The sequence below is a fragment of the Zophobas morio genome, unplaced genomic scaffold (genome assembly GCF_036711695.1).
Source record: "Zophobas morio isolate AGI-343-1 ecotype UQ-CSIRO unplaced genomic scaffold, CSIRO_AGI_Zmor_V1 ptg000049l, whole genome shotgun sequence".
Taxonomy (NCBI): domain Eukaryota; kingdom Metazoa; phylum Arthropoda; class Insecta; order Coleoptera; family Tenebrionidae; genus Zophobas; species Zophobas morio.
This window is the reverse complement of record NW_026972154.1, coordinates 2,549,707-2,576,303: the sequence shown is the minus strand read 5'-3', so window position 1 is coordinate 2,576,303 and position 26,597 is coordinate 2,549,707. Positions and strand designations below refer to the sequence as shown.

General features: G+C 33.9%; 1 protein-coding gene and 1 long non-coding RNA gene across 4 annotated transcripts in view; both read left to right on the top strand.

The window, feature by feature from the left end:
- LOC135142683 (A disintegrin and metalloproteinase with thrombospondin motifs 9-like) overlaps positions 1-26,597 on the top strand; it is a 226,711-nt gene that overhangs the window by 186,582 nt on the left and 13,532 nt on the right. For all 3 annotated transcript variants that reach the window (XM_064074434.1, XM_064074435.1, XM_064074433.1), the window contains exons 8-13: positions 2,110-2,484; positions 8,431-8,509; positions 15,572-15,730; positions 24,841-24,984; positions 25,322-25,475; positions 25,525-25,703. In XM_064074434.1, the coding sequence (XP_063930504.1) occupies positions 2,110-2,484; positions 8,431-8,509; positions 15,572-15,730; positions 24,841-24,984; positions 25,322-25,475; positions 25,525-25,703 (1,090 nt within the window). The remainder of the gene's footprint in view (positions 1-2,109; positions 2,485-8,430; positions 8,510-15,571; positions 15,731-24,840; positions 24,985-25,321; positions 25,476-25,524; positions 25,704-26,597) is intronic.
- Positions 20,641-21,268, top strand: LOC135142687 (uncharacterized). Its single transcript, XR_010282586.1, has 3 exons — positions 20,641-20,923; positions 20,972-21,103; positions 21,193-21,268. It is a non-coding gene; the product is annotated as an uncharacterized LOC135142687 (long non-coding RNA).

Below are 26,597 nucleotides of genomic sequence, written 5' to 3'. Positions count from 1 at the left end.
GATGTGTGAATCTGTCTCGAATTTCCGCTCTCAGACATCCAGATTTTTGGAAAAAAAATCAAAACTGTATAAAAATGTTTTCCAATTTAACTTTGACACTACAAAACCGAATGCTTTGAAAGCTTGTAAATGTGTTAAGGTTATCGTAATCATGGTAAATGGTTAAAGCAAAATTTATTCGTTTATTCCCTCCCAAAAAATTTATGACTTCATCTTAAAATTTTGCGAATAAATCCTATCCAAAATGTGTAAAATATGATAAGTCTATACTTGTGGTTTATGAGTGAAATCCGTTTTGTTGAAACTTTGGGAATACAATATACGAAACTCACTTGACATACACCTTGTAAAACTTTTATGACTTAAGCGGCTTAAGCCAAACCACCCAGAAGTCAAACTGGCTAGTGTAAGCTTTATGGACCCGAGCCGCAAGGATTATTACTGTCCATTGTTGCCATACTGGAGCTGTAAAGTTTTACTGGATATATGTGAACTGAGTTAAGTTATACAATAGCCAGTTTAAATTATAAGGGTGCTTTAGCTTAAGCCGCTTAAGTCATAAAAGTTTTACAAGGTGTATGTCAAATGAAGTTCTGTCGAAATAACCTTCAGCCAATTTTTTCTTTTATTTTGAAAAGAGAATTGTTTTTTTCTATTTTTCTTGAATTTTCGTCATCTATTAATGTAGTCCAAATTTTTTTTCAAGAATCTCCTTTTTTTGTTCGTAAGGGTACGAAAAAGTAGGTTTAGACAGATAATCTCCGAAGCTATCGTACCGATTTTTGCCAAATTTGATGTGTATGTTAGGAATAATGTCATGTAAAGGGTAAATTGCTAACCAAAATGTATCTAATCATCCCCACCAATAATTTGATGACGTCCCCACATTTTTTTGAAAACATTTAAATTTTATAGAATAACACTTCTATACCTGTGGCTTATGAATTTACCTTGATTTTTTACCCTAGACTCTCAGATTTTCTCTACAAAATCCAAATTGCAACATCACATTTTATGCCAGTATAAGAGCACGAATTACTAACGCCTATATATTTTTCACATTCTCTCGATGTATAAACATAAACAATCGAAGTTAAGCATATACAGATAGTAATTTTTCCGTTAGTTAGCTGCTCTAAATATATTTCAAATTGTCTAAAATCAGACTTTGTAATTTTTCAGAGAAGCAGGATTTGTTAGACTCAACGTCAGGGGCGAAGGAAATAACCTTTGACCTGTTTTTTAATTTATGTAAGCCGTCATAAAAAATATATCTAGATTTTTTAAAAGAAAAGCATGTTTAAAGTGTTGTGTGATACGTACATAAATCTATGAAATAAACTCTTGATTAAAAAAACTGCAAATGATTTAAGTCGTTTACATAAATTATATAAAAAAAGAGATCCCGGAATGGATGCCTGAGGCACACCCCTAGTTATATTGTTTTAGAACTGAACAGTACTTTCGCAATGGTTCTACTATTTTGATAAGTTATTACTATTCTTTGAGATCTACAGTATAAATACGAAGTTATGAGGTCAAAAGCCACTCCACGAATGCTAATACTACGCAATTTAGACAAAAGAATGTCGGTCGTACTTTATGGTATTAAACGCCTTAGAAAAGTCGTAATGGATTCCTCGGGTAACTCCCCCTTATCTGTAAATGTAAACGTGGTTATGTGAAAGATCAACACAGTTGAACATGGCCACTCCTTAAAATAAAAAAGAAATTATTATTATTGTTTTTAGCTCTTTCTTTAGTTTTATTTTGGATTTGTAATCGTGTTAATTACCAATCATGTTGTAAACGTAATATTTGAGACACCGAAAAAGGCAACAACGACAATAGAAGTAGGTTGTTTTCAACAAGACGGGGCTACAGCGCACTCGGCTAGGACCACAATAGGTTGATTTTTTTTAAGCAAAAACACGTTGAACTAAAAACAAACGTCACATTATGAAGTACGAGTGTTAAATTTTTGCCGGCATACCGAAATTTTTAAAAGTACGACCCTGACACGGGATTCTGCCTGCTACTGGTACAGTGTCACCGCTTAGACTTTCAGAGAATATCAGCTTTAAAAGTGTCTTCGTCCTTTTGTTCCAGATGGTGGCATCGTGGAAGACGACTTCGGCACGTCCGTCGTGGCCATCCCGTCCACCCACACTATCACCAAGCGGCAAACCATCTTCGACGACATCGAGGAGCCTCCGCACACCGAGTCGTCCCGTCTGCCACGCGAGGCCGATTGGCCTGCCGACAGGAAGACAAACGAGTACTTCGTCAAGGTGTTGGTCGTAGCCGATCGCAGCATGATCCAGTATCATCAATCCAACGATGATTTGAAACATTACATCTTGATCTTGATGTCTCACGCGGCTCTATTATACAAGGACGCTAGCATAGGGAACTCCATCTCCTTGTCGGTAGTCAACATCTGGATGTTGAATAATACCGTCTTCACGAGTAATAACTCTCAAGGTGAGTGACTTGGGGATTTTTTTGGGAGAGGAAAAAATTCGCGACTAGAGGAAGGATGGGAGGCGTGGACTCGCGTTGTCTGCGAGGTGTCGGTGCGGAAAAATCAAATCTAAGAATGTTAATAATTCGCGGTGGATTGTTTGACAGCGCACGTTCCTTTTATGGTCACGCCATTTGTATTAGTACTATTAGAGTCGTGTTTAGGAGTTGTGAGCCATATTTCTGTGTGCGGGTTTATGACGTGCTTGCAGGTGCTTTTTTACCTTCACCCACACCTTGAAACGTACTATGTTGTTGTTTTTGCTTTGATATAAATGGTTAGTTTTACCTACTGTTCCTGTGTTTTCGTTCTTTGATGTGATGATTTAGATAGAGTTTAAAATTATGTGTGCCATTTTGACGTCCATTAGTAAAGTGGCAACACCGCACCAATTTTTACAGGGTCGCTAAAAAGTATGGAAGCAGTTATATTAATGCCCAATCATTGTAAAAATGCTATTTTCAAATAATTTACGAAATATTCTAGAAATAACAATATTCCCAATTAATACTTGTAAATAGTGAATACATTGTTATGAAAGCTTTTTGAAAAATTTCACATTATTGGTGGGGATGATTAGACAAATTTTGGTTAGCGTTTTACCATCTACATGATATTCCTAATATAAATACAAAATTTGACAACAATCGGTCCAGTACTTTCGGAGATTATTAATAAAAATCCCGGACGGCAGACAGACAGACAGACGGACAATCAGACGAAAACGGGAGACTTATTTCTTCGTATTGCAGGAGTCATGAAAGGTCTACAAAACGTAAAAGTAGAGAGTCGGCCGACGGACTCAATTACAATACTTCCTTCACTTACGCTTGGGAAGTAAAAATTGAACTTTTTTGTTGGATATTAACCAATAAAAGTGATGTACATTTTCCCAAACAACTTGTACAAATTTTGGAAATATTTTTTATAGATCGTTTTTAAAATGTCCAATTCTGTCTCCGGAATACTTTTCAAATCTGAACCCATGTCTCGTCAAGCCCACAAAGGGAAAAAAACTAACGTCTGAAAGGTATAGTTCTTATCAAGTTAGGGAAATATTGTAATATGATCCATCTTACGAATGGCTAAATTCTTGTTTTTTCGATGTTCCATGACTTCTAGATTATAGAAAAGTAGGTTCCTTGTTTTCGTCTATCTGTCTGCCTGTTTGTCTGTCGTTTGTCATCTATGTCGATATTCATGAGTAAAACAATCTCAAAAACTACCAAACGGCTAACAACACACTATGAGACGAAACTGATAACACTGACGCAAAGTAAACGTGTAAAGAAAAGTGTGTTTATGTATCTAAACCGTCAAAAAGTCCTAAATTATTGTTACGAAAGAAACCCGTACGCCACCCCGGCACAACGCCTATCAGCTTTCTAGTAGGTATGCACGATAGTGACGGGTTACTCGGCTGAGCGGCGTTCGAAAAGCCTGGAAGCGGAAGTCGCGATAGGTATTCGAGAAAGACCTCGATCGCAGAAGTATGGGTTTAAATAGAGCCCATCCTCGGGAACGATTATTATTCAGCCAGTTGAGTCAAGAGAGTCCAATCATGTTGCGCCAGAATTATTTTATACATAATCGCTGTAAAAGTTAGTCGCGTAATTTCGAGTTAATAAGAAATGAATTGTTGAGTTGTACCCACGCCGATTTTTAATCACCCGTTCAACGTAACATTATTAATTTTTTCTAGTGAACTTCCTTCACTTCTGAAGCATAACTGTTATCTGTTAGACCGTATTGTTATACATATATCAGTTTTTAGTAAAAATAAACAAATAATGGAATACTCAGCGTAATTTTGTTTGAAGAATTAACAAAAAATAATTAAGCCGTTTTGAAGTTAATCAAAAAATAAATTGTTTCATCACTAATTTTTTTGAGACAACCTGTAACAAGCAATTATAAAAATTATAAAACCACTCACTAACCACAACTGTAAACCCATAATATTTTTCACATTTTAGATAATGTTGAAATAATGTCATCAAGTTTTTGGAGGAGATAACAGACTAGTTTTGATTACGATTTACCGTATTTACGACAACCTTAAAATCTTTATGTATCTAAACCGTCCAAAAATTCCTAAATTATTGTTACGAAAGAATCCCGTTCGCCACCTCGGTACGACGCCTATCAGCTTTCTAGCAGGTATGCACGATAGTGACGGGTTACTCGGCTGAGCGGCGTTCGAAAAGCCCGGAAGCGGAAGTCGCGATAGGTATTCGAGAAAGACCTCGATCGTAGAAGTATGGGTTTAAATAGAGCCCACCTTCGGGAACGATTATTATTCAGCCAGTTGAGTCAAGAGAGTCCAATCATGTTGCGCCAGAATTATTTTGTACATAATCGCTGTAAAAGTTAGTAGCGTAAATTTGAGTTAATAAGAAATGAATTGTTGAGTTTTACCCACGCCGGTTTTTAATCACCCGTTCAACGTAACATTATTAATTTTTTCTAGTGAACTTCCTTCGCTTCTGAAGCATAACTGTTGTCTGTTAGACGGATTGTTATACATATATCAGTTTTTAGTAAAAATAAACAAATAATGTAATACTCAGCGTAATTTTGTTTGAAGAATTAACAGAAAATAATTAAGCCGTTTTGAAGCTAATCAAAAAATAAATTGTTTTATTCACTAATTTTTTTGAGACAACCTGTAACAAGCAATTATAAAAACTATAAAACCACTCGCTAACCACAAATGTAAACCCACAATATTTTTCACATTTTAGATAATTTTGAAATAACGTCATCAAGTTTTTGGAGGAGATAACAGACTAGTTTTTATTACGATTTACCATATTTACTACCTTAAAATCTTTGCAAAGTTTCAGACTAGTGGGTTATGTAGTTTCTAAATTAAAGTGTAACATCTTGCTGAACAATTTTTATTTTCTGTAAAAATTTAGACGACCAAAGCAAAAAGTAGAAGTTGATTATAAAGTCACAAGTATAGAAATATATTTTTTATAAATTTTTATAAAATTTTCAAACGACGTCACCAAATTCTTGGAAAGGATGATCAGCCAAATTTTGGTTAATGTTTTAGTGTCTATACTAAAATTACACAATAATCGAACCAGTAATTTCGGAAATTATTTTAAACAAAAATGGGAAACATAATTTTCCATGTTCTGTGACTTTTGAAACATCTCGTAAACATGAAATTTACCATTCGCCAAAGGACCCTATTATAAGGCTTTCCTATTTATAGCTGGGAAGTAAAAGTGGCACAGTATTCCTTGTTTTTGAGAAAATTAGATTGTTGATCTACCTTAATTTTCTATCCTAAATTATGAAAAAGTAGGTTATAATGTAAAAAAATTTCTGTTTATTCTCTACAAAAACTTGATGATGTCATCTCCAATTTAACTAGATAAATCTTATATAAAATATTGTCACGGTGAGCGGGCGAATAAAATCGGCGTAGGTAAAACTCAACAATTTATTTCTTAATAACTCATATTTATACGACTAACTATTGCAGCGATTATGTACAAAAATTGTTCCGGCGCATTTCACTGGACACTTTTGACTCCACTAGCTGAATAATGCGTTCCCCAAAGGTGGAATCTATTTCAACAGCACGCTGTCCTTCTCGAAACTCTACGTCACCGCTTCTAGACTTCTCCGGAACCCCCATTTGCGACTTCCGTTTCCAGGCGTTTCTTTGGCGCTCCGTCGCTCAGTCGCATTGAGGATGAATCATCATCGTGGTAAGACCAGAGAGTTCTCGACGGCCATTGGCGGGTATATTTCGTAACAATATGCAAAATATTACGCAATTATACTTTTGGTTTATCAGTGTAGACCATTTTTTTAATTTTTTTTTATGCAGGACGTCTTAAAAAAATAATGAATGAACCAATTTTTTTGATTAAAACAAAAATGGCTTCCTCGTTTTGCTACAGTTGCAATTAGTATTACATTGTACTTATCCAAACTGATATATCCCCTAGGAAAAGCTGATGTCATCAGAAAATGTTATTAGTTATAAAATAAAATTCGCAACGTTAAATTTTAGAATTCATATAAAAAACTTGATTTGTCTTATAACATCTGTTACGCACCTCGAAAAACGCATTTTATTAAAGATTTATCTATTTTTCCACTAGTATTCTATTAATCGTTATTGTGAAATTACTAAATTACCCTTAGTATCTTGCCAAATTTCAAAACAAATTTTTCTAGATTCTATTAAAATAGGTAATATTAATTAATACATTCCAGGTATAGAACCATATCATTTTGTTCATTTTAAATACTGTTACAAAATAAACCCATACCCCGCCCCGGTACGACGCCTATGGGTTATCGAGGCTTTCCTAGTATGTGCGGCGATGATGGGTGACTCATCACCCGGGCGGCGTACGCATAAAGACAAGCCTGGCAGCGGAAGTCGCGATGGGCAATCCAGAAAGACTTCGAATGCGGAACTTCTAGAAGGAAAGTATGGCTTTAAATAGAGGCCACCACGTTATTATTCAGTCGAGTCGAGCCCAACGAGTGTCGAGAAAACGTGTAAATTTGAGTTATTAAGAAATAAATTGTTGAGTTTTACCCACGCCGATTTTTTAATCACCGATCAACGTAACAATACATTGAAAACTTGAGATGACGCCATAAAATTTTTCATAGAGATAATTAGATAATTTTGATTACTTTTACCATCACCTACACGATATTCTTAAAGCACGTGGAACCCAATAAATTATCTATCGAATAAAATCGCCGATAGAAAACACACGACAGACATATAAAAACAGGGGACCCATTTTTTCAAAATCTAGGCGAAAAATCATGAAATTAGCCATTCGGCATATAGACTCTATTATAACGCTAATAAAAAGATTAAAATAAGGACAATTAAATTATAGTATGTACAAGGCACGCAAACTTAAAAAAAAAACTAGGCTATACAACTCCAGTGGCGGCTCGACCTTGGTTCAATTGGTTAATGATCTCCAAAAAACTAGGGAAATGAGGAAATAATTTCCAAAAATTTTCTTAAACAAGTTAAAACAACTTACATCCTAATGAAAAAGAAGTAGCATATGGAGAATTTATTACGTATCTAAAGTCATATCCACTCCAGATCTTCAAATAATTTTGAAAACGCGATATTAATTTCTAAAACTTTCCTCGTCTACTTTTTCGAAAAATTATAAAATTTAATTGTGTGATTTTTTATAAGAACCCTTATTATAAGTTAAAATAAAAATATATATGTAATGTTAAAGTAAGTGTAAAGAAGCGTGCTGCGCATATGTTTCTAATGACTTTTCCGTAAAAAAAAATTGTGATGACGTCGCGTCGTATACTCCTAGATTCGTGAGTTATTAATCCGCCTTAAGTTTTAATCACAATTACTGGATATGTGGATGTATAGAAAAAAAATATTCAGAATGAGTTGCTTCATTCCATGCGTGTTGATTGTCAATAAAACATTAAATCTGAAAAAAGTTGCGTTATGAACGGTAATATATTTACATATATTTATAGTAATAGTGTAGGTAGTTCAACACGACGCTCGACCATTGATGCTTTAAAGTATTTATTCAGGTCAAATCTTCAGTATACTTTTACCCTTTAAAAGCAAATAGCAGTATATGGAAGCCAATCAGTCAATTACCAATTTTAAGCAGAACAGAAACTATGTAACAAGTTTACTTAAGCCCATTATATTTCTTAACACACAAAGTACCTGTATAATTTTGTATTGTATAACCTTAAACATTACTGTTTTTAAAAAAATAGCCGCTGGAGCTTTACCCAGGAAAATATGAGCCGCTCACCAATTACAACAATTATTTATTTATCCAACCGACCACAATTTTACGCCAAATTAGCCACAATTACCCAAATATTAACACTATCATTATTATTTTTTTCAGTAATGTTGCGCAAATTTTGCGACTGGCAGAAGCGCTACGTCCCCGACCGAAAACACGACATGGCTCTGCTCTTCACAAGGTAAGGAAAAAACAACTTTCCACCCAATTTCCCGCCATCTTGGAACCAGAAGGTCGACCATTATTGCAAACCAATTCCACTAATATCCATTTTCGCAACCCGTTCTCAAAATCGCCTCTAATCACCTGTTTATGGAAGTTTTTTCGCGCTAACCCAAAAAACACATTACGGTTCGCCCATATCTAGTCCATGTAATTTGGCAATTTCGTCGGTTTGTCGCTGATTACATGTTTGTTTTTGCTGGAGATAACCCACAATAATTTCATTCATAAATCGGTTTCGTTTTATTGTGTTGTCGAAATGTTTTGTTGTTGTTTTGGCGGCTATAAATTCACTGGCTTCTGATAAATCTGACTTCATCTCTGACGCGACAAGGTCTCTAAATTATTTTTAGTTTTAACTGTTTTGAAATGGTGAGGTCATAAATAAGGAGATTGTTATCATCTGGTTCAGATTTTGTGTTTTCGGTTTTTTGGAGACTCATTTTCATAAAATCGCAGCGATTATTAAAATCTTTCATAATTAATGTGAGGTTTGACGGCTAACGACTCATTTTAAGTGGTTTGGCGCAAATTTAGTTATTTTTTTTCGGGTTAATTAGGATTATGTATGCGGAGAATGTTTATATTTTGAAAAAATGACCAAATCTGATAAGTGCGGCCCACGCTAATTGGGGATTAGGAAACTTGATATTTGTTTTTTTGGGATGTTGATATTAAATATGACATCTAAGGAATAGTATGTCGGGGTGGAGGGGGCTTGCAAATATTAATTATGGATTTTTACCGATTTGGGATTTCGCTTGTTTTGCACTAGGCGGAAATGTGACTTAGTTTAACAAAAAATCGCTTAATTAGCTAAGAATTTACCGATTTTGATCGAGCACATGTGCAAGGCTATTCTCCCCCTCCACGCTCAGTTTTTTGAGGAAGGTACCCATCTTGCGACACCTCATTAAGCTGATGCATAAAGTTGTATATTGCGTCATTTTTGTGAAAAAACTAGGCTAAAGAGTTCAGAAGCGTGACAAGATGTGTGTCAAATTTTTTCGGACGCAGATTTCTGCCACGGGAAATTTTTGTAAAATTTATTAGAATTTTGCAAAATCAGATAAGCTCTGTTTATAATTAAACTCACAACAATAAATATAATATTTTCGCTCGCAAAGAATGTCTTTATTACCGAAAATTTGCATTTTATAACAGTCCAAGTTTTTTACCTGCCAACTTGGACCGTCTGGGGCTTGTCGCTCGGTTTTCTTTTCAGGTAATGGCCCCATAAATCTGCATAAACTGCTTGCAGATGATTTCTGTATTACTCGAGACGTTTATTGGGGGCCAAATTTCAGTTGCCAGACAATAGTCGGAATTTATGTTGACGTGATTGTCGCGCCAAAAATTTTGCCTTTGATACAAACAGTTTAAAATTTATTAACGCTATAGAAAGAGCTTTTACACGGATGCCGCAACAAAGTCTAGCTTTAAACGTGCTAAATGAACTGAAATTCACTTCGTTGTAACAATAATTATTAAAAACCTTGAGAGTCGTGTTACGAAGATAATTATAAAAATAATTTGTTCTAACTACAGTTACATGAAACACAACTTTTCTTTCCGCGTATTAAGGAAGTGAAATTAGTCATATTGAGAATTTTTTAAATGTTTGTTAAGTTAATGTTCAAGTACATATTTTGGTTTGAAAAGATGGTAGACAAAGATATGCCAATGTTTTGTTAGCTTTTTACCTTATAGGGGCTTCATTAAATGATTCATGCATCCAAGTGGGCACTGATTTGTTTCGCCTCCTTCGGACTGTGTAAATCTCTTGTGTTGTTGTTGAGTGTTTAATTGGTTGCATAAACGTATGCAAATTAAGTTGAAATTTAACAATTTTATTCAAATATATTGAGTTTTCAACTAAAAAAGTCGTGATGTTGGCGTTGTTTTTGTAAGCTTTATGAAATACGTTTGAACTAAATTTAAAATTTAATCGATGATGACAGTGGAATTGTACAACCTAACCTAACTTTTTCGTATAATAAAATTAATCCGTTTCTAGATCTTTTTAAAGTCAGATGGATGGGATTATTGTTTATTTCTTTTAAAATTTAGCAAAAACAATCAAAATTACAAAAGGTGTTGAAAATGTTATCATTATTTTTTAATCATATTCGTAATCTTCCTTTCTGGTATTGAACATTTTTCGTAGAATTTCTTCATTTATGTTTTGACAATGTGATAACCCAAACTTCCCGCCTTAAATTGACACTTGAACAATTTGAAAGACCCGCTAAAAATTCAAAAATTCAAAATTTGGGGAGTTTGGGGCTACCGGTCGGGGCTGTTCTCCCCCGCGACGGTGATTCTATCTATCGCAAGCCTACCGCACAACACATCACCATGACGAACATGCCGTCCTAACCAGGCCGTTACGGTCGCAAACTAGTGGTTGGATGTTACGGCTATAAATAAGCTGACAGCGTCACATCGTCCAGATCGTTCCCACTGACTCTATACAAAGCCTGCAACCCTTGTGCAGATAGCGCGATAAATCCGGTTAGCTCAATTAGGCACCGCGCCCCCCGCTTCTGCTACGTGTTTCGGTATTATTTAACTTCAATTCCGTTTAAAATGTTCAATTTCTATGACTCTGATATTAACGACAACGGGGTAAGTTTTATTTGAGATTAAGTTGGGATATCAGAGAATTTATACGGTGGAAACATTCATCAACAAAATATTTACGAAACAAAACTTAGCAAAGATTTATGAAAACAAAAGATCTGGTGTGAAATAAACTTATGCAAATAAAAATATTACGTGAGGTTAAAACTGTAGAGCATGGAAATTTACGTTCAATTAAAATTATACAACAAAGAAAATTTCTGAAGTTAAAATTATGAGATAGAGAAATATTGTATGAGGTGAAAATTACAAAGCTAACAAATTTACATGAGATTAATACTTGCCACACCTTATCAACGATTCAAACAAAGAATTTACATTATGTTAAATTATGTCTTTATCCAAGTGATTGATTACTTAAAATAATTAACTTTGAGAGTTTATCGTGGACTGGTTACCCCAACAAAACACATTAAATAAATACAAAAATATCCAGTCATCGTTGCGAGGAAAAAGCGTCTCGGTGATGTAAATTTTAGCGTTGCGAGGACATGCCTCGGTGGTGTAATAACGATGATGATGACCACGACATAATGAATTTTGTTAATTTAACTGCTGCAAATCAACTACTAGCAATCTTGTGTTAAGAATTAAGAAGTATTATAATGTAACACTTACGTATATGCATCCAGAAACTAATTCGTAACTTGCTAAACAACGAATCAAGTGAATTTCACGAAATTTTCTAGCAAGTGGTTTATTTAAATAATCCTGATCGTTAAATTGTGTTAGTAATAGTTAACGAGTAACTCCTAACCTGAACTGTGAATTTACAAACAATGAGTCAAATTTACACGTGTTAGCATCGATCAAAAAGTCGCATTCTTCCAAATTAAAAAGTCGTAAGAATTAGCTGCGCATATTGGAGGAAAACTGTGACGTCATCGTTACGATTAATTTCGTTAAACAAAGGCTTCCTCCCTTTTATTAAGTACCAAACCAACTAAACTGACCAAACTACCTTACCACGTGGTTACGTTTACAAAAAAAAAACACCCAGAATGACGCTTCACCATGCTGCTCTCTGTCCACCGACCAACCCTCTGACTAAAACCCCTAGCGAGCTACCAACTATCAGGAAAAGAACTAAACGTGCACAAGGCCTATGTTTAACAATTTTTTTCTTTGAATTTTTTTCTCAAATTTTGAATTTTGAATTGAGATCTTCTCTAGTATTTAATTGGTTATGTTTTAATGGATTTTTCTTTGTTCAATCCTGTATATGCGATTCTACCTTGATTTTGTTTATTATTGTTATTATTTAATACCTTTTGTTTTTTCGATACATAACCATAGCGGTAGTCTAGCAGTAGTTTACCTGCATCGCAGATGAGAGGTCTGCGGATCAATGCCGGGCCGCAGCTTTTTTAATTGATCAAAATACAGTACTGTTGTTAGTCATATTACACTGCACCTATTCAAATTGACATAAGTGTCCTTGTTAAAATGTTGATGACGTCACAACAAAATTTTGTTATGGAAAACTCACTTGAAACAAACGCATAACATGCTTCTTTACCTATAGTTTAAGAGGCCGCACTTAGTTTTCTTTTAACTTATATGGGTTATCAATTATCATTAAAAATAAAAGAACTTCGCAAAATTGAATTATACAATTTTTCGAGGAAGCTTCGTTTATTTGACTTTAACTTCAGGGCGACGGAAGTTCTGTCTAAATAACCTTAAACCAATTTTTTACTCTAGTTTTTACTTGTTTGTATTCTTCGTAATTGTAAGTGATTTTGTTTCCTACGTGTATTTTCTAGTTGTGCTTCTTATTTTTTACTGCTTCCTTTACCTCTTTCAACCACCAGTTTGATTTTTTTTCATGTCCTTGTGTGTTATTTCAGTTATTGCAAAGCTTAATTCTATCGCTTTTATTATAACTACTGTTATGTTAAAGTATTTCCGCGTTGTAAACGTATTTGTTTTCTGTAGGTTTCCCTCTAATTGTTGTTCGTAACTCTGTTTTACTTGTGAATCCTATTATCTGTAACATCTTATCTTTCTATTTGCAGTCTTTCTTCTAGAGTTTTCTTCTTTCATCCATTTTGATCCTAGTCTCAACGTTATTCAGTACTTTTTCGTGGATCTCTCTTGTTATCTTCTGCAGTTTGTGTGTTCCTTTTCTATACAGTTCTATAATTCTGTGTCCATTTGTGTTTTTTATGTTTCCCCTGTTTTCGAAGCCCTATTTATTTGATTCTTCCATTTCTATTTCCTACTCTTCCGTTCAGGTTACTCATTATTATTATCTTTTTATTGCTGCTATCAAAATTTGTTGTCACATTTTGTGTGCATTTTAAGAATATCGTGTAGATGGTAAATCTCTAACAAAAATTTGTCTGAGCGTCACCTCAAACTTTTGCATGGTAAATATTGGTGGTCTATGAATCCGCCTCGATTTTTTAACCAAAGCATCAAGATTTTCGTAAAAACAAAATTTTATATCAACATTTTATACTAATACAGGGTGGTTCAAAAATGACTCACTAATTTCAGGGTACATTATTGGAATTTTTTTATCATTTTTCCCGAATTTAAATTTCTTACGTCAATTTGACGATCACTTTCAAAACAAAAAATCTATTTAGGATAGATAAATTAACAATAGGTGAAAAATTAGCCAACTGTTGTGTTTAATGTCGTAGGGAGGGATGTTATAGGGGTCTGCTCCATTATCTGTCCAACATTTCCAATATTTTCTGGAGTTTTTTTTTGGTGCAGTCAAGGAACCAAGAAAAATACGATTAGAAAGGAGATTTATGCAACAGTTGTTAAAGTCACATCGAGACTGTGTATTAAATTGAGAGTCATTAATTAACGTATTAATGCAATGCGCGGTTCAGTACCAAATGGTTCCTCGATTGAAAAATCCCCATCGACTAGTAGTAATTGTTCAAACTATGAAAGATAAATTGTGTACCATATAGGTACTTTGAATTGTACCTATTTTAATTGTCCGAACATAAATAAATAATTCTAATTTATTGTTAAAAAAGGTGTGTAATACGGTTAAGGGGGTTCCAGCTTTGACCATACATGACGCAGCATCAGAAAGCATTAATCCGAGTTTATTAAATGGTACCTATAGCATTGGGTAAAAATATGTTGGTTAAGGTTTCGTGGATAAATCTACTTATAGTTACATTATTCGCCTTTTCTAACTCTTTAACAACAACTAAATAAGAATCTGACACAAAGTTTGCAGTTAAAGTACACCTAATAAATTTGCTATACAGGGTGCCGCATCCATAGGGAATTAACATGGCAAATTGGTTTTTCAAATCGTTGCATCGCGCTTATTTAGTGTAAAAATCGTATTTTGAAATTCGTGCCCGATCCGATTTGTCGCGAAATATTCCCTCGCACTCTCGAAGTTCAGTGATCGCGTCTTTGGATTAACCATGCAAAATCCAAATGTCAAAGTGAAATTAGAAATTATTCTCAGAAATCAACGAACAACTCAAACTGAATTATTTTATCCAGTGTGATGATTATTGTAGGACAAATTAAACGGAATAAATGCACAAATTGATCCATTCCCTCGTCAAAGTGCGCGACCCCGTCAAACGATCCATCCCGAACTACACTCAGGCCGTATCCAAAAAGCCCGAGATGAAGATTTCGAGCAGCTGGTCTTCCTCAAAACCCCATCGGCAGCATTGTGACATGTCCTGGGAGCCCGTCAAGCTAGGAATGTACTCGCGCTGCCTCACTTAGTAATCACTGAACGACTCAAATTGAATTATTTTATCCAATATGACGATTATTGTAGGTCAATTTAAAGGGAATAAATGCACAAACTGCACAAAAATGAAGTCTTAGAAAAACCCGTCCAATTGCATTAAAATTCTATTAAAATGAAGATTTTCACCAATTACCACGAAAAATGTAGCAAAAATTGCAAAAAACTTTTTTTTCATCTTTTCAAGTACGCAGAACAGAAATTTAAAATTTCCACAACTCTGTTTTATACCTTACATGTACAAAAAGAAAATTAATTCCATCTGAACCGATCGCTGCTCTTCTCCTTCGCCTCATTTTTAATCACAATCCAAACCATAAAAACCGTACCAGCGGTCTCGGCTCTGATTTACAACGGCCCGTCCTATCTCGATCCATTTACCCACTCCTTCGTAATTTATAAGCACCTTCTATAAAAATCCTGCACTTAACATTGCAACAAACAACCATAAAAACCAACAATGTCATAACGATGTAAAAGCGCAGAACTCATTACATCAATTCCACTTCATTATAAACAACATAAAAAGTGGAATAAATTGAATTTTAACAAGACAAACCTCACGTTTTCATTCAAACTTGCGTTAAATGCCAATTAAATAAACCGCTCAATTAAAAAGATGCCTTGCAGGGATCCCATTTGCAAGAGCAACTCGTCTTCGAACTGCGACACTCTGGGGGTGGCAGAAGTCGGCTCCATGTGCAACCCCTCCTCCAGCTGCGCCATCGTCAAGGAACGGGGGCTGTCGTCGTCCTACACCATCGCCCACGAACTGGGGCATGTGCTCAGGTAACGAAAAATTAAACAATTTTTTTATAAAATGAATGTCAAACCCAAAAGTTGTATGCAATCGCTATGTTCAAGTTCACAGTCACGCACGGCAAAAAAGACGACTTCAAGCTTCATTTTCCACTACTTAATTGACTATATTAATTTTTATGAGGCTGAATAAAAACTTGATATTGGTTCTATTTTTACAAATTTGCAATGACGTCATGTCGTTGTTGTGGCGATGAATATAAATAAATCAGTTATTGAAAAATAATTATAATGCATTCTATACACATATCGTTCTTGTACCTTGAACGCGTTACAACAATTATATATACACTGTGGAAACTGCTATGAAATCAATTCACTATGACTTTTCTTAGATTATGATTGGTGACAGCTAAGGTGAGCGGCAAATTTAAAAAAATATAAATTTGCAGAAACAACTCGATACGAGATGATTTATAAAACGCTCTGTGAAATTGCGGATTCATCACAATAATGCATATTTTTAAGGACAAGATGAATTACGTGCTAAATGGATTAAAATTTTATAGTTTTTTCTTTTAATTTAAAAAACTGTGTCAAGTTACGACCTACTTTTTGATCGAATCTGTTTTGTCAGCAAATTCTTGGGTAACTAGATCACAAGTCAAAAAAGTCACCCGGTATATCAACGATCGTAGCATAAATTACTCGTATTCGTTACTGTATTGGTGCGATCACGTTAGATTACCACGTGTGTCTAAATTATTTTGTTTAAGTGGTTGGAATAAGTTGGACTAAAATTTTGTTCGTGTGTTATTCTATTGTTAGTATTATTACACAACTACAACAAACTAAATGTCAGATTAAACAAAGAAGAGGCCTGCAAAAAATTGGTAATAGAAGATAAATTGACCTAGGTACTTCAAAGACAATAAAATACTACAAAGCTGTGGGGTAATGAAAACAAACAATCAGATACTCGTCTTTACACGCATCGACAGAATACACCCAGTCCCCATCCTCATTTAACACCCCATTTCGGTGATAGAACATGATGATGAACGTGTTTTGCTCCAAATAATAACCCATCCTAACCTAAAAAAGTTATTTGTAACACTGACTATAGTTATTCCTCTGTGTTCATTCCCTGAGATTATTCCACAATGATCTGAAGTTTTGATGAAAACTGTTTTTTGAGATACTTAAACTTCGAACAAAGGGGAAGATAGCAAGTGAAAACAACAAGACAAGTCACTATAGTAAAATTGGTTTAAATTATGTCAAATGTCAATGACAAGTTTAAAATTTTTGAATTTAGATGGTTGTTTTAGAGAGTTAAAATGAAAACACTTTTAGATGCAAGATCAAAAACAGCGATGACAAAATGCACTGATTTAATATAGGAACTGCTCCCTGGTATGAGCGACAGACAGCTACAACAACGATTGATGGGTATTTTTGGTGCACTCAATTTTAACCCAGTTTAAATTAATGCATTCCGGTAAATTTATTTTGACATGTCGATTTTACTAATTGAAAAATGTTGGTTAACTGGTTGCTAAACCCACACACGGGTAGTATTATTGATTCAAAGCCGACCGCAGGTTTCAAAACGTTAAATTTTTTAGTTAAAAATGGAAATTTACGAATTTACGATTGCAAAAAAAATGTTGTACGCATCATATCCGGAAAGTTAATTTAATTTTCCGGACTGGATACGTAAATTAGTATATTTTTAGAAATTATGTTCAAAAGCAGTCCTTAAATGTCCAGGAACCTCTATTTTTTAAGAAAAATATTTAATTAATGCGCATTAGTTGCTTTTATATTTTTATAATGCGGGCTTAAATCCTGTCCTTTTATTAATATGTAGTATTTAAATTCTTCGGTTTAATTTTATGATTATGACGGTTTTGAAATGCCAGAATAGACTACAACCAGAGGCTGTCTAACCTCACTTTTTGTTGTTGCTGTTTTGCTCAAAGAACTACAAGTTTATCTTTAAGAATAAAAAAGTTACAGGGCTTGTATCAATTAAAAAACACCCTGTATATAATAATATAATATGTTGATTATACGGGGTGGTTAAGTTCTGGTATATGTACGTTTTATCTGAAGAAACTACTGTCCTTCTGTTAGATTCAAAATGAGAATTCAAGATATTACTTAACAATATTTAATAGAATATCTCAATCAAATATATATTGGAAATAATTTCCATCTAACCATAACACGTAATTATCTATTAAAAGCGCTTGTGGTACCGAATAGATTGATTTAAAATACTGGCAATCGTGTTTGATTCATTTTTTTTTAAATTTCAATGTTGTAAAATGTGCAAAATATCGCACAGAACCACAAAAAAAAATCAAGGGGTGTAAGATCGGGAGATCTTGTAGGCCACTGAATATTATATCTACGATTTAACTTCTTGCGCTCATATGGATTTAAAGAAGAGCTGTCAGTAATATTGACCGTCTAACCCTGGGTGTCATAATAATTATTAAGACAATTTACAATGTTGCCCGCTGCGATCCCAACTTTTCGGATTCCGGCTAAGTAAATTTTATATCATCTAGTCCGTATCTCCCAAGTTTCTGGTAATGGAGTAGATTAATGAATAATGAATAAAATAATAAATAAAAATAAATTATATTATTATTTCCAAGTGCTTGTAAGTGTTGTTGAATGAAAAATGAACACTACTGTAAGTTCAATTAAAACTAGGAAAACTTAGACAAAAAGTATTAAAAGTTGTCTAAAGTTGTTAGAAAAATGTAAATTTGTAGAAGCGAACAAGTCAGGAAAAAACGTTTTCTTCGGCACTTCGGTGGTATAAGAAAATCTATACCTGGTGTCTGGAAAATGGCGGATTAACTGTCCGCTACGCTCTTACCAATCAACTGGAGAGTCGGGGAAAAATTGTAATAAAAAAATTCCTTCTCGCATTTTGGTGGAGTTATAATGATTTTAAAATTGATGTTATAATATGATTCATTTATTTGAATGTACAAAACATCAACAAAATTAAACATTCAGATACTATTTTTTATCTGTCAACCCTTTTTCTAATCAGCCCACTCTTCTTTTTTTAATCAAAACTAAGTTCCGTTACAGTGTGTTTTTTTTTTAATTTGGGAGACTCATGGGTACCTATGGTGTATTATTTGGGAGCCCATGGCGATTTTTTTTTTGTAAATTATTTAAAACAATTTTGGGGGACGTTAGTGTTCTATTTTTGGAAAATTCTGACCTAACCTGTTTTTAAGTATTTTTTTTTGAAAATTTAAAACCATTTCAGATTCTAGGTATTCCCATTTGGAAAGAATTTGAAAGTGCTTTGGAGCCTCTAGTGCCTTTTCTTATAATAATTTAATTAAATTTCGTAAAGGATACTTCATTTACTAAAATCAGTCTTATCTTAGCGGCTCCAGCCGCTCTTCCTCTCTTTTCTTAGAGTGTATATCATTTGCCAAAGTCGGTCTTATTTTAGCAGGTACTAGCCCCGCCCACCCACCCTCTCTTTTCTTAGATGGTATGTGATTTACCAAAATCAGTTTTATCTTAGCGGGTACTAACAGTAAGGGAAATTTATTACTAATAATAATTTGTTTAATGATACCAAGAGCACTCTCACGGACTTCATGGCTTAGGGGAATGTATAATAATCTAAAGAATAAAGAATGAAATGTTGGGAATTTATTTTTATTTATTTATTTTTAGACCAAGGTATTGATGGTATCAGTAGTGATAAATATTGCAATGGGTTTTCGTATAAAGTAGAACAAAATCAACAAAGCTAACTTTTCAGAAAAGTTTTAGTACCCTAATAAGGCCAACAATGACACTGTAAAAATGACGAATTTTTCCGAAAAAATGTTGTCTTCCATAGAATTTTTATCAACTTCTAAATCTAGTTACACTTGAGGTGGGACGTCAAATGAACTAAGAAATATCATTTCAGAAAATTTTTATATTTCGTTTAAAGTAGCGTTCATCAAGCGAAAAAAGGTTAGTTTTTCATTCCTAATCTCAGACCTACGGGCGGAGCTTATTTGCATATTCAATATTCCTCTACAAAATTTTACAATTATACCATTTTAAATATGATTTCAGTTTTTTGTTGGAAAAGAAAGCAAAATATAAGCCCTACCCACCCACCCTCATCTCAATTCAGATGAATTTTTCATTCGTTGTCAGATCGAGGGGCGGAACACCATTGCAAAATCCACATTCGTCTATAACTTTACCATTTTCAACAAGTTTATGTTTTTTGCTGTGAAAAGAAGACAACGATATTAAGAAAAACAAGGCAAAATGCAAGCCCCGCCCACCCACGCCGTCTCAATTGTGATGATGTTTTTTATTCATCGTGTACACATATTGTAATCTCATTCTATTGTCCTGTAATTGGAACTTGATTCTCTTGGGCAAATATACTATTATTATTTTTATATTTTTCTAACACAGTGTTAAGGTCTGAAAATTTAGTTTTAACAGTGCTTCGCATGGAACTAAAGTCGTTGAATTTCCCCAAGTCAAACTTTTTCTCTTTCTATCTTATGCACTTTGTGTGAGACAAAAAATCACCAAATTTTGTAATAGGTCGTAGAGTCTTATGTCAAATTTTGAAATTTGTCATTTGTCCCAGTCAAAAATGTAGCGATTTAACGACCAAGCAAAACAAATCATTTTAAATGTGTTAGACAGCCTTGATAGAAACCAAGATGTTTTGGAAATTAAGAAAAAAAGGACGACAGAACTTGTTGAAAATTTCGGAAAGATCTCTCTACAGGCTACGAAAACGTCCAGGTTTAAGTGACTTTGAATAGAAGAAAAATATGTCTTCTGGAATTAGTCACATAAAAATAAAAGTGAATCCTATTGATTTAATGTCAATCCAGGAGATTATCTATAAAATGGTTGTTTCTAAAGAATACTATTAAGTTTTTGCACGATCGAGTAATGGAAGAGATTCCCGATTTTAACGTTGGTCCTAAATCGTTAACCAACTGGACAAGGAAAATTGGTTTCAAATTTAAGAAAAATAGTAATAGATTATTTTTGATGGAATGGCCTTCAGGTATACCACCAAAGCAAAGGAAAAAATGTATATGAACCTCTTTTTCTCGATGAAACGTGGGTATTTAGTAAAGGTGGCATACGCAAAAAGACATGGCAAGACGATTCAGTAAACACTACTATTGCAAAAACTGGAGAAAGGTACATACATTGTGGTTCAAGCTGGAAATAAAAACGGTTTTTTTGAAGGAACCCCTTTAATTTTTAAAGCTAATAGCAAATATGGAGACCATCATGATAACATGAACAAGGAAAATTTTGAAAAATGGTCCAAAGGACAGTTGATACCAAGTTTTCGGGAACCTTCGCTTATTGTGATAGGTAAAGCAAGTTATCATAGTAGACTTGAGGTGTCAATTTAGTCTTCATAGGTATTCATATAGTGTAATAAAACTTTACTTTATTTGTAGGAAGAAATTCCTCGAAAAAGTTGCACAAAGACAAAAATGATAGCATATTAAAATAAAAATGGGATTGATTATCCACCCAAGGCCATGAAAGACCAAATCTGGAGATTATTCGCTAACAAACAACCCCAAAAACGTTATCATTTAGATTTATACGCCCAACATCATTGGCATTGGGTATTGAGGCTGCCACCTTACCACTGTCATTTCAACGCTATTGAAATGGCATAGTCGGAAGTTAAAAGAAATTAAGATAAGATCATTCCGAGAACCAGCTCTTCCCCCAATGATGTTTGTGCAACTTGGCAAAATGTGATTGATCAAGTTCCAGCTGTGCATTGGAACAATTACGCTAAACATACTGATTAAATAATAAATTGTGCTGGGAAAATGAAAAAATTTTAGATGTTTGAGAACAAAATCAAATTATTACTAATGTTAATAATCCGGATAATAATAAGAGTGGAAGTAAGAACAGTAGCCTTGAAGATTTAGATGACGATATAATTTGAAACTTTTTCTTATTAAAGCTACCGTTTTTTCGTTTTTTAATGAAGTTCAATTAATTACGTAATTAAATGGTCCAGTTTATAAAAAAGAAAAGTCAAAATTTACCATTTTTTTGATTGATGGGTTTAACATCATAGTAGAATATAATATGAGTAGGCTTCGGATTTTAGGTCGTTAAAAATGAATAAAAGGAGACATTTTTGGGTCCCAAAATTGACGAATTAGGTTATAAAAATCTTAGTTTAGGTTAAAAACCAGGAGGAAAAAATATTTGCTCAACGAAAGAGCATACATCAAAAAAATATATATTAAAAAAAAACATTAAACAAAACATTATCGAAACAAATATTTTGTGTAACAAACAAAAAAATGATTAAATAAACAAACGATCTATTGTTACGTCCACTAATTCTAAGTTATCGCAAAAAATGGCGATCAAATTAAAGCAAGTCGCATTTAACAAAAAATAAAAGATTAATTCAGGTTTTTAAAATGAGTTACAAAAGCAAACTATATATGTATTTCTCTAAATTTTCGATTGAAAATTTATATCTTTCATCGCTTAAAACACTTTTAAGTTTTGAAAACGTGCGTTCCACATCACAAGAAGTGATGTGTGCAAAATTAAATATTGAACAATCTACGTTTTCATTTATGTACGTATTGTTGGTAGCATTTCCATTACCGCAAATTACGTTATTTACTGAACATATAAAATCGTATCCTGGATTCTTTTTTAATAGAGAACATGCTTTATTCAGGAATTCTTGAACTTTTTTAATGCTTTGTGCATCTGTGGCTTCAAATGACATTACAACCTAAAAATATTCAATATAAGAATGATAGTAAAAAACCACTATATATATTCTGACTTGTTTTAAAACATCGAAGTGTTCTGCATAAAACAATGCTGCTTGAACCCAAGTGCACACAACTGGTTAATACAGGTTCAGGTGGGAGAGGTGTATTTGGTAAACTGTTTTTATAAAACTCTACTCTTATTGGTGCTTTTAAAAAGATTTTCTTAACATTGCTAATTATCCCATTGACATCTGGATAATTCAGTCTAATTGTTTTAGACACTAAATGTAACCCATGTGCCAAACATGTTAAGTGTGTTATATTTTCATAAAACACCTTCAAATTAGTACTAGTTTTGATCATGTATGAAGCACCATCTGATACAAACCATTTAACTTTTTTGTGTTCAGTTCCTTTTGGCCACAATAAAGCTGCAAATTAACAATTAAATAAATTATAATCATTTCAATGCTTAAAATTATCACTAGCACACCCAATGATTCGTTTATAAATCTCGAGATTGTGTTGCTGTTAGTTTTATGAAGCTGCTTCAAAGCTAGTGGAAATGAACGGCCAGCTTCTTCAGAAGATAACTTTCCAATTACTAAATGGGCTATGTATCTTCCTAATCTGTCCGTCGTCTCATCGACGCTAATCCATATATTATTATTGCCAATAGAATTTCTAATTTGTTTAATTACCTGTAAATTATAAAATTTATGTTAAAAAGTTTTTTAATAAAAATTCTAGTGCTCACTATATCGTAATTTTGTGGTAAATAATTTTTTCTTAGAGTGCTTTCTGAGGGTAAATGCCTTCCTGTATATTTATGCATAAAATTTTTAAACTCAGGACAATTAACTTTATTCCATGGAATATTTACTGCGGTAAATGCCCTACATAAATCGGTGCAAACTTGCGTAAAATCATTATCGGAACTAATGTTTAATAAAGTGTGTTTACTGGATTTATTCTCGTTCTTTTTATACACATCGCCACTGCAGTGTTGTTCAAAGTGTGATGATTTTTTTTTGCACTTAAACTAGGAAACAAAAATGTGAACATAATTCAAGCTTCAGTATTTTAAAAGTTTACTTACAACTTTTCCACACACTTTGCAGAATAACTCATTGTCTTTGGTTGAAAAAGGAAGTTGAAAATTAGTGTCCAAATTATTCCCTAACTATAATTTGATTTTATTTTTCATGGATGATTTTACCTTAGGCATTTTGAGGATTCTTTACTGTATGCACAAAAATCAAAGGCATTTCAGGTAGTAATAAATGGGCGTTAAATAAACAGATTTTTTTAAATTCGGATACATATATATAATTTCGCTGCAATGCCTGAAGGAGATATAAAAAAACAAAAAACCTAAGATCCGAAGCCTATTAATGAGTCTCCCAACTTAAAAATTCAACTTACAATTTCTCTTATTGACTTTCCTTTTTTAGTACCTGTACCTTTCAATAATTGCGAATTTGAAATTTAGATTTATCCATAGCAACATATTCGTAACATATAACAAATCACCTACGGAAAGTTACGAGACTGAATATCGTTTAACAAAATATTTATATTGTCTAGAATTTTAAGAACGATTTACATCATTTTTGAGAAAAAAAAATATTGTCTGAAAAATAGGGACACAAAAAATACCGTATTTGATACATTTTTGTTATTTTGACATAAAATAAACCGTATAAATAATACCCATAACAGCCACAAATGTCAATTAGGAATGACGCGAAATCATCTGTTTAAATATCTGAATTTATTTGCAATATTGTTGTAATTTAATAAAGCTCACAGTTAGTTCATGTGTGAATCATTTCAAATGAATGTGTGGAACATCATGTGCTACAAAACCACAGTAATTTATTTTATTCAGCTTGTTACGGTCTTTATTACAACACGTGCCGAAACCTTTGTTTCTGATGACCGCAAACTATAAAAAATAAAATGTGTAAAATCCAACGTTTGTAAAAAATTAAAAAGTATTCCTTTGTACAATACATTCTACAGAAATTAAATGGGTAGGAATTGTTTCTACAGACAATTTTACAATGGCAAACGAAGTAATTAATTGCCGAAAATTATGTGACTGTCTCGGGTAATCAATATTGTTTATTATCTAAGAATGCAAATTAAGGTTGAAAAACGTTACTTACATAACACGTTAGTAATAAATCAATCAATTTTTGGGTTGCTTCTAGCCCAAGTAACGCTAGTAAATTTAGAACCCTTCACCGACCCCCAAATTCCCGTTTAAATTCGCAAAAAGCTTCCATTTGTTCATCGCAATCCATCATCGACTAAAATTCCATCAAAAATCCACAGCATGCTCCACGACGAAACCGAAAGTTGCTCGTACTTCCGCAAAGGCCGCAAATACGGTTACATCATGTCAAGAATGCTGAACAACGGCACAAAACCCTGGTTATGGTCCGAGTGTTCGAAACACTACGTCACCGAATTTCTCGAGTAAGTAGAAAAACTTTTCCAGGACGTTGACATTGAAGAAAGCGCGTCAACTTTTTACCATCAGAAAAAAAAATGTCTCACCGGCATGCCTTTTAAAGCGCCGACCTGACCTACATTTTTACAAAATTTCTGAAATAATTAGATACGAGACGACGGCAATTAAGTGCTAAAAAAGGAGTTGCGTAACTTTCTCGATCGCTCTTTATGGGTAATTCTGCGTTTTTTTTAAACGACCAGAGAATGGTCATTGTGCGCACCTGATGGTCGCGTTTCGCGAGGAATGCGACCGATCGCATTAGAAAATGCACATCTGGCTGAGGCTATGCGGTTATTGCAGGTCCAGCAAGGCTAAGTGCCTCCACAAGGCACCCGCCAGCAACTACATCTCCTCGGAGATCACGGAACTGCTGCCCGGGGAGAACTTCGAGGCGGACAAGCAGTGCGAACTGGAGTTCGGGAGCGGGTTCAGGCTGTGTCCGTTCAAAGACCAGGTAGATATAGGAACACGTGGAAGGCAAATTCGGATTTTCCCAGTTTTAGCCCACCTGTGCCGTTCTCTGGTGCACCTCCAACTATCTCTACGGCTGCAGGTCCAACCTGCTGCCGTGGGCCGACGGCACGTCCTGCGGGAGAGGCAAGTGGTGCCACCATGGGGAGTGCATCCCTCTGGACAGGCAGATGATGACGCCCGTGGTCGGAGGATGGGGGTCCTGGCAACCGTAAGTATATGCACGACCTTTCAAGAAATATACGCATGATTATGCACATAAAATAAAATACAGGTGCTATCAAAATCAAGGCATTCCTTTGAACTAGTGAACAATGACTTTTAATTTACTTTATATTAATCGCTCGTCGCCTGAGAACTTGTTTGAGCTACAGAGCAGAGCGCGCTCAGGCCATTGTCGACTCTAAGCGCTCAGAAGCGATTTGGTTGACTTGGTTGGATTTTTTAACGATTAAGTGAACGTTTTTGCTACATATTTAGATGATTTTGTTCACAAATATAATATCACATGTTACATGCTTCACTCGATTTTGACATGAAACTATGTTTTTGTTTAACTAAGAATTAATTCTTTAATTGTGTTTTATAGTAGGGAAACGTCTTAAATTAACAATATTGTTCAAATCGTAATAATCTATTGGATTTTTTACTTGAAAATGTAGTTATTTTTATGTTTTGGAAATATTGTGTTCTACTTTGTTTTTAGTGACAAATTTTGTGGTTATTTTCGATACATTGTAACAGTGAGACAAATTAAAATAATCGAAAATTTGAAAAATTCAAAAATCTAAAATTTAAAAACCGGATAATTGGAAAATTGGAACATCGAAAAACTGGAAAATCGAAAAATCGAGAAACCGTCAAGAGATCGAGAACTTGAGAAGTCGAAAAGTCGAAAAATTGAGAAACCGAAATCGAAAAATCGAAAAGTTAAAAGTTGAAAAATTGGAAAATCGAAAAATCTAAAAGCGGAAAAATAAAAAAAACGAAAAAACGGAAGGATGGAAAATCTGGGAAACCGAAATAAGCCAAAATAAAAAATCGGAAAGTTATAAATTGAAACATATTCAAATTTAAAATATTAAAAATGAAAAAAAAATCTAAA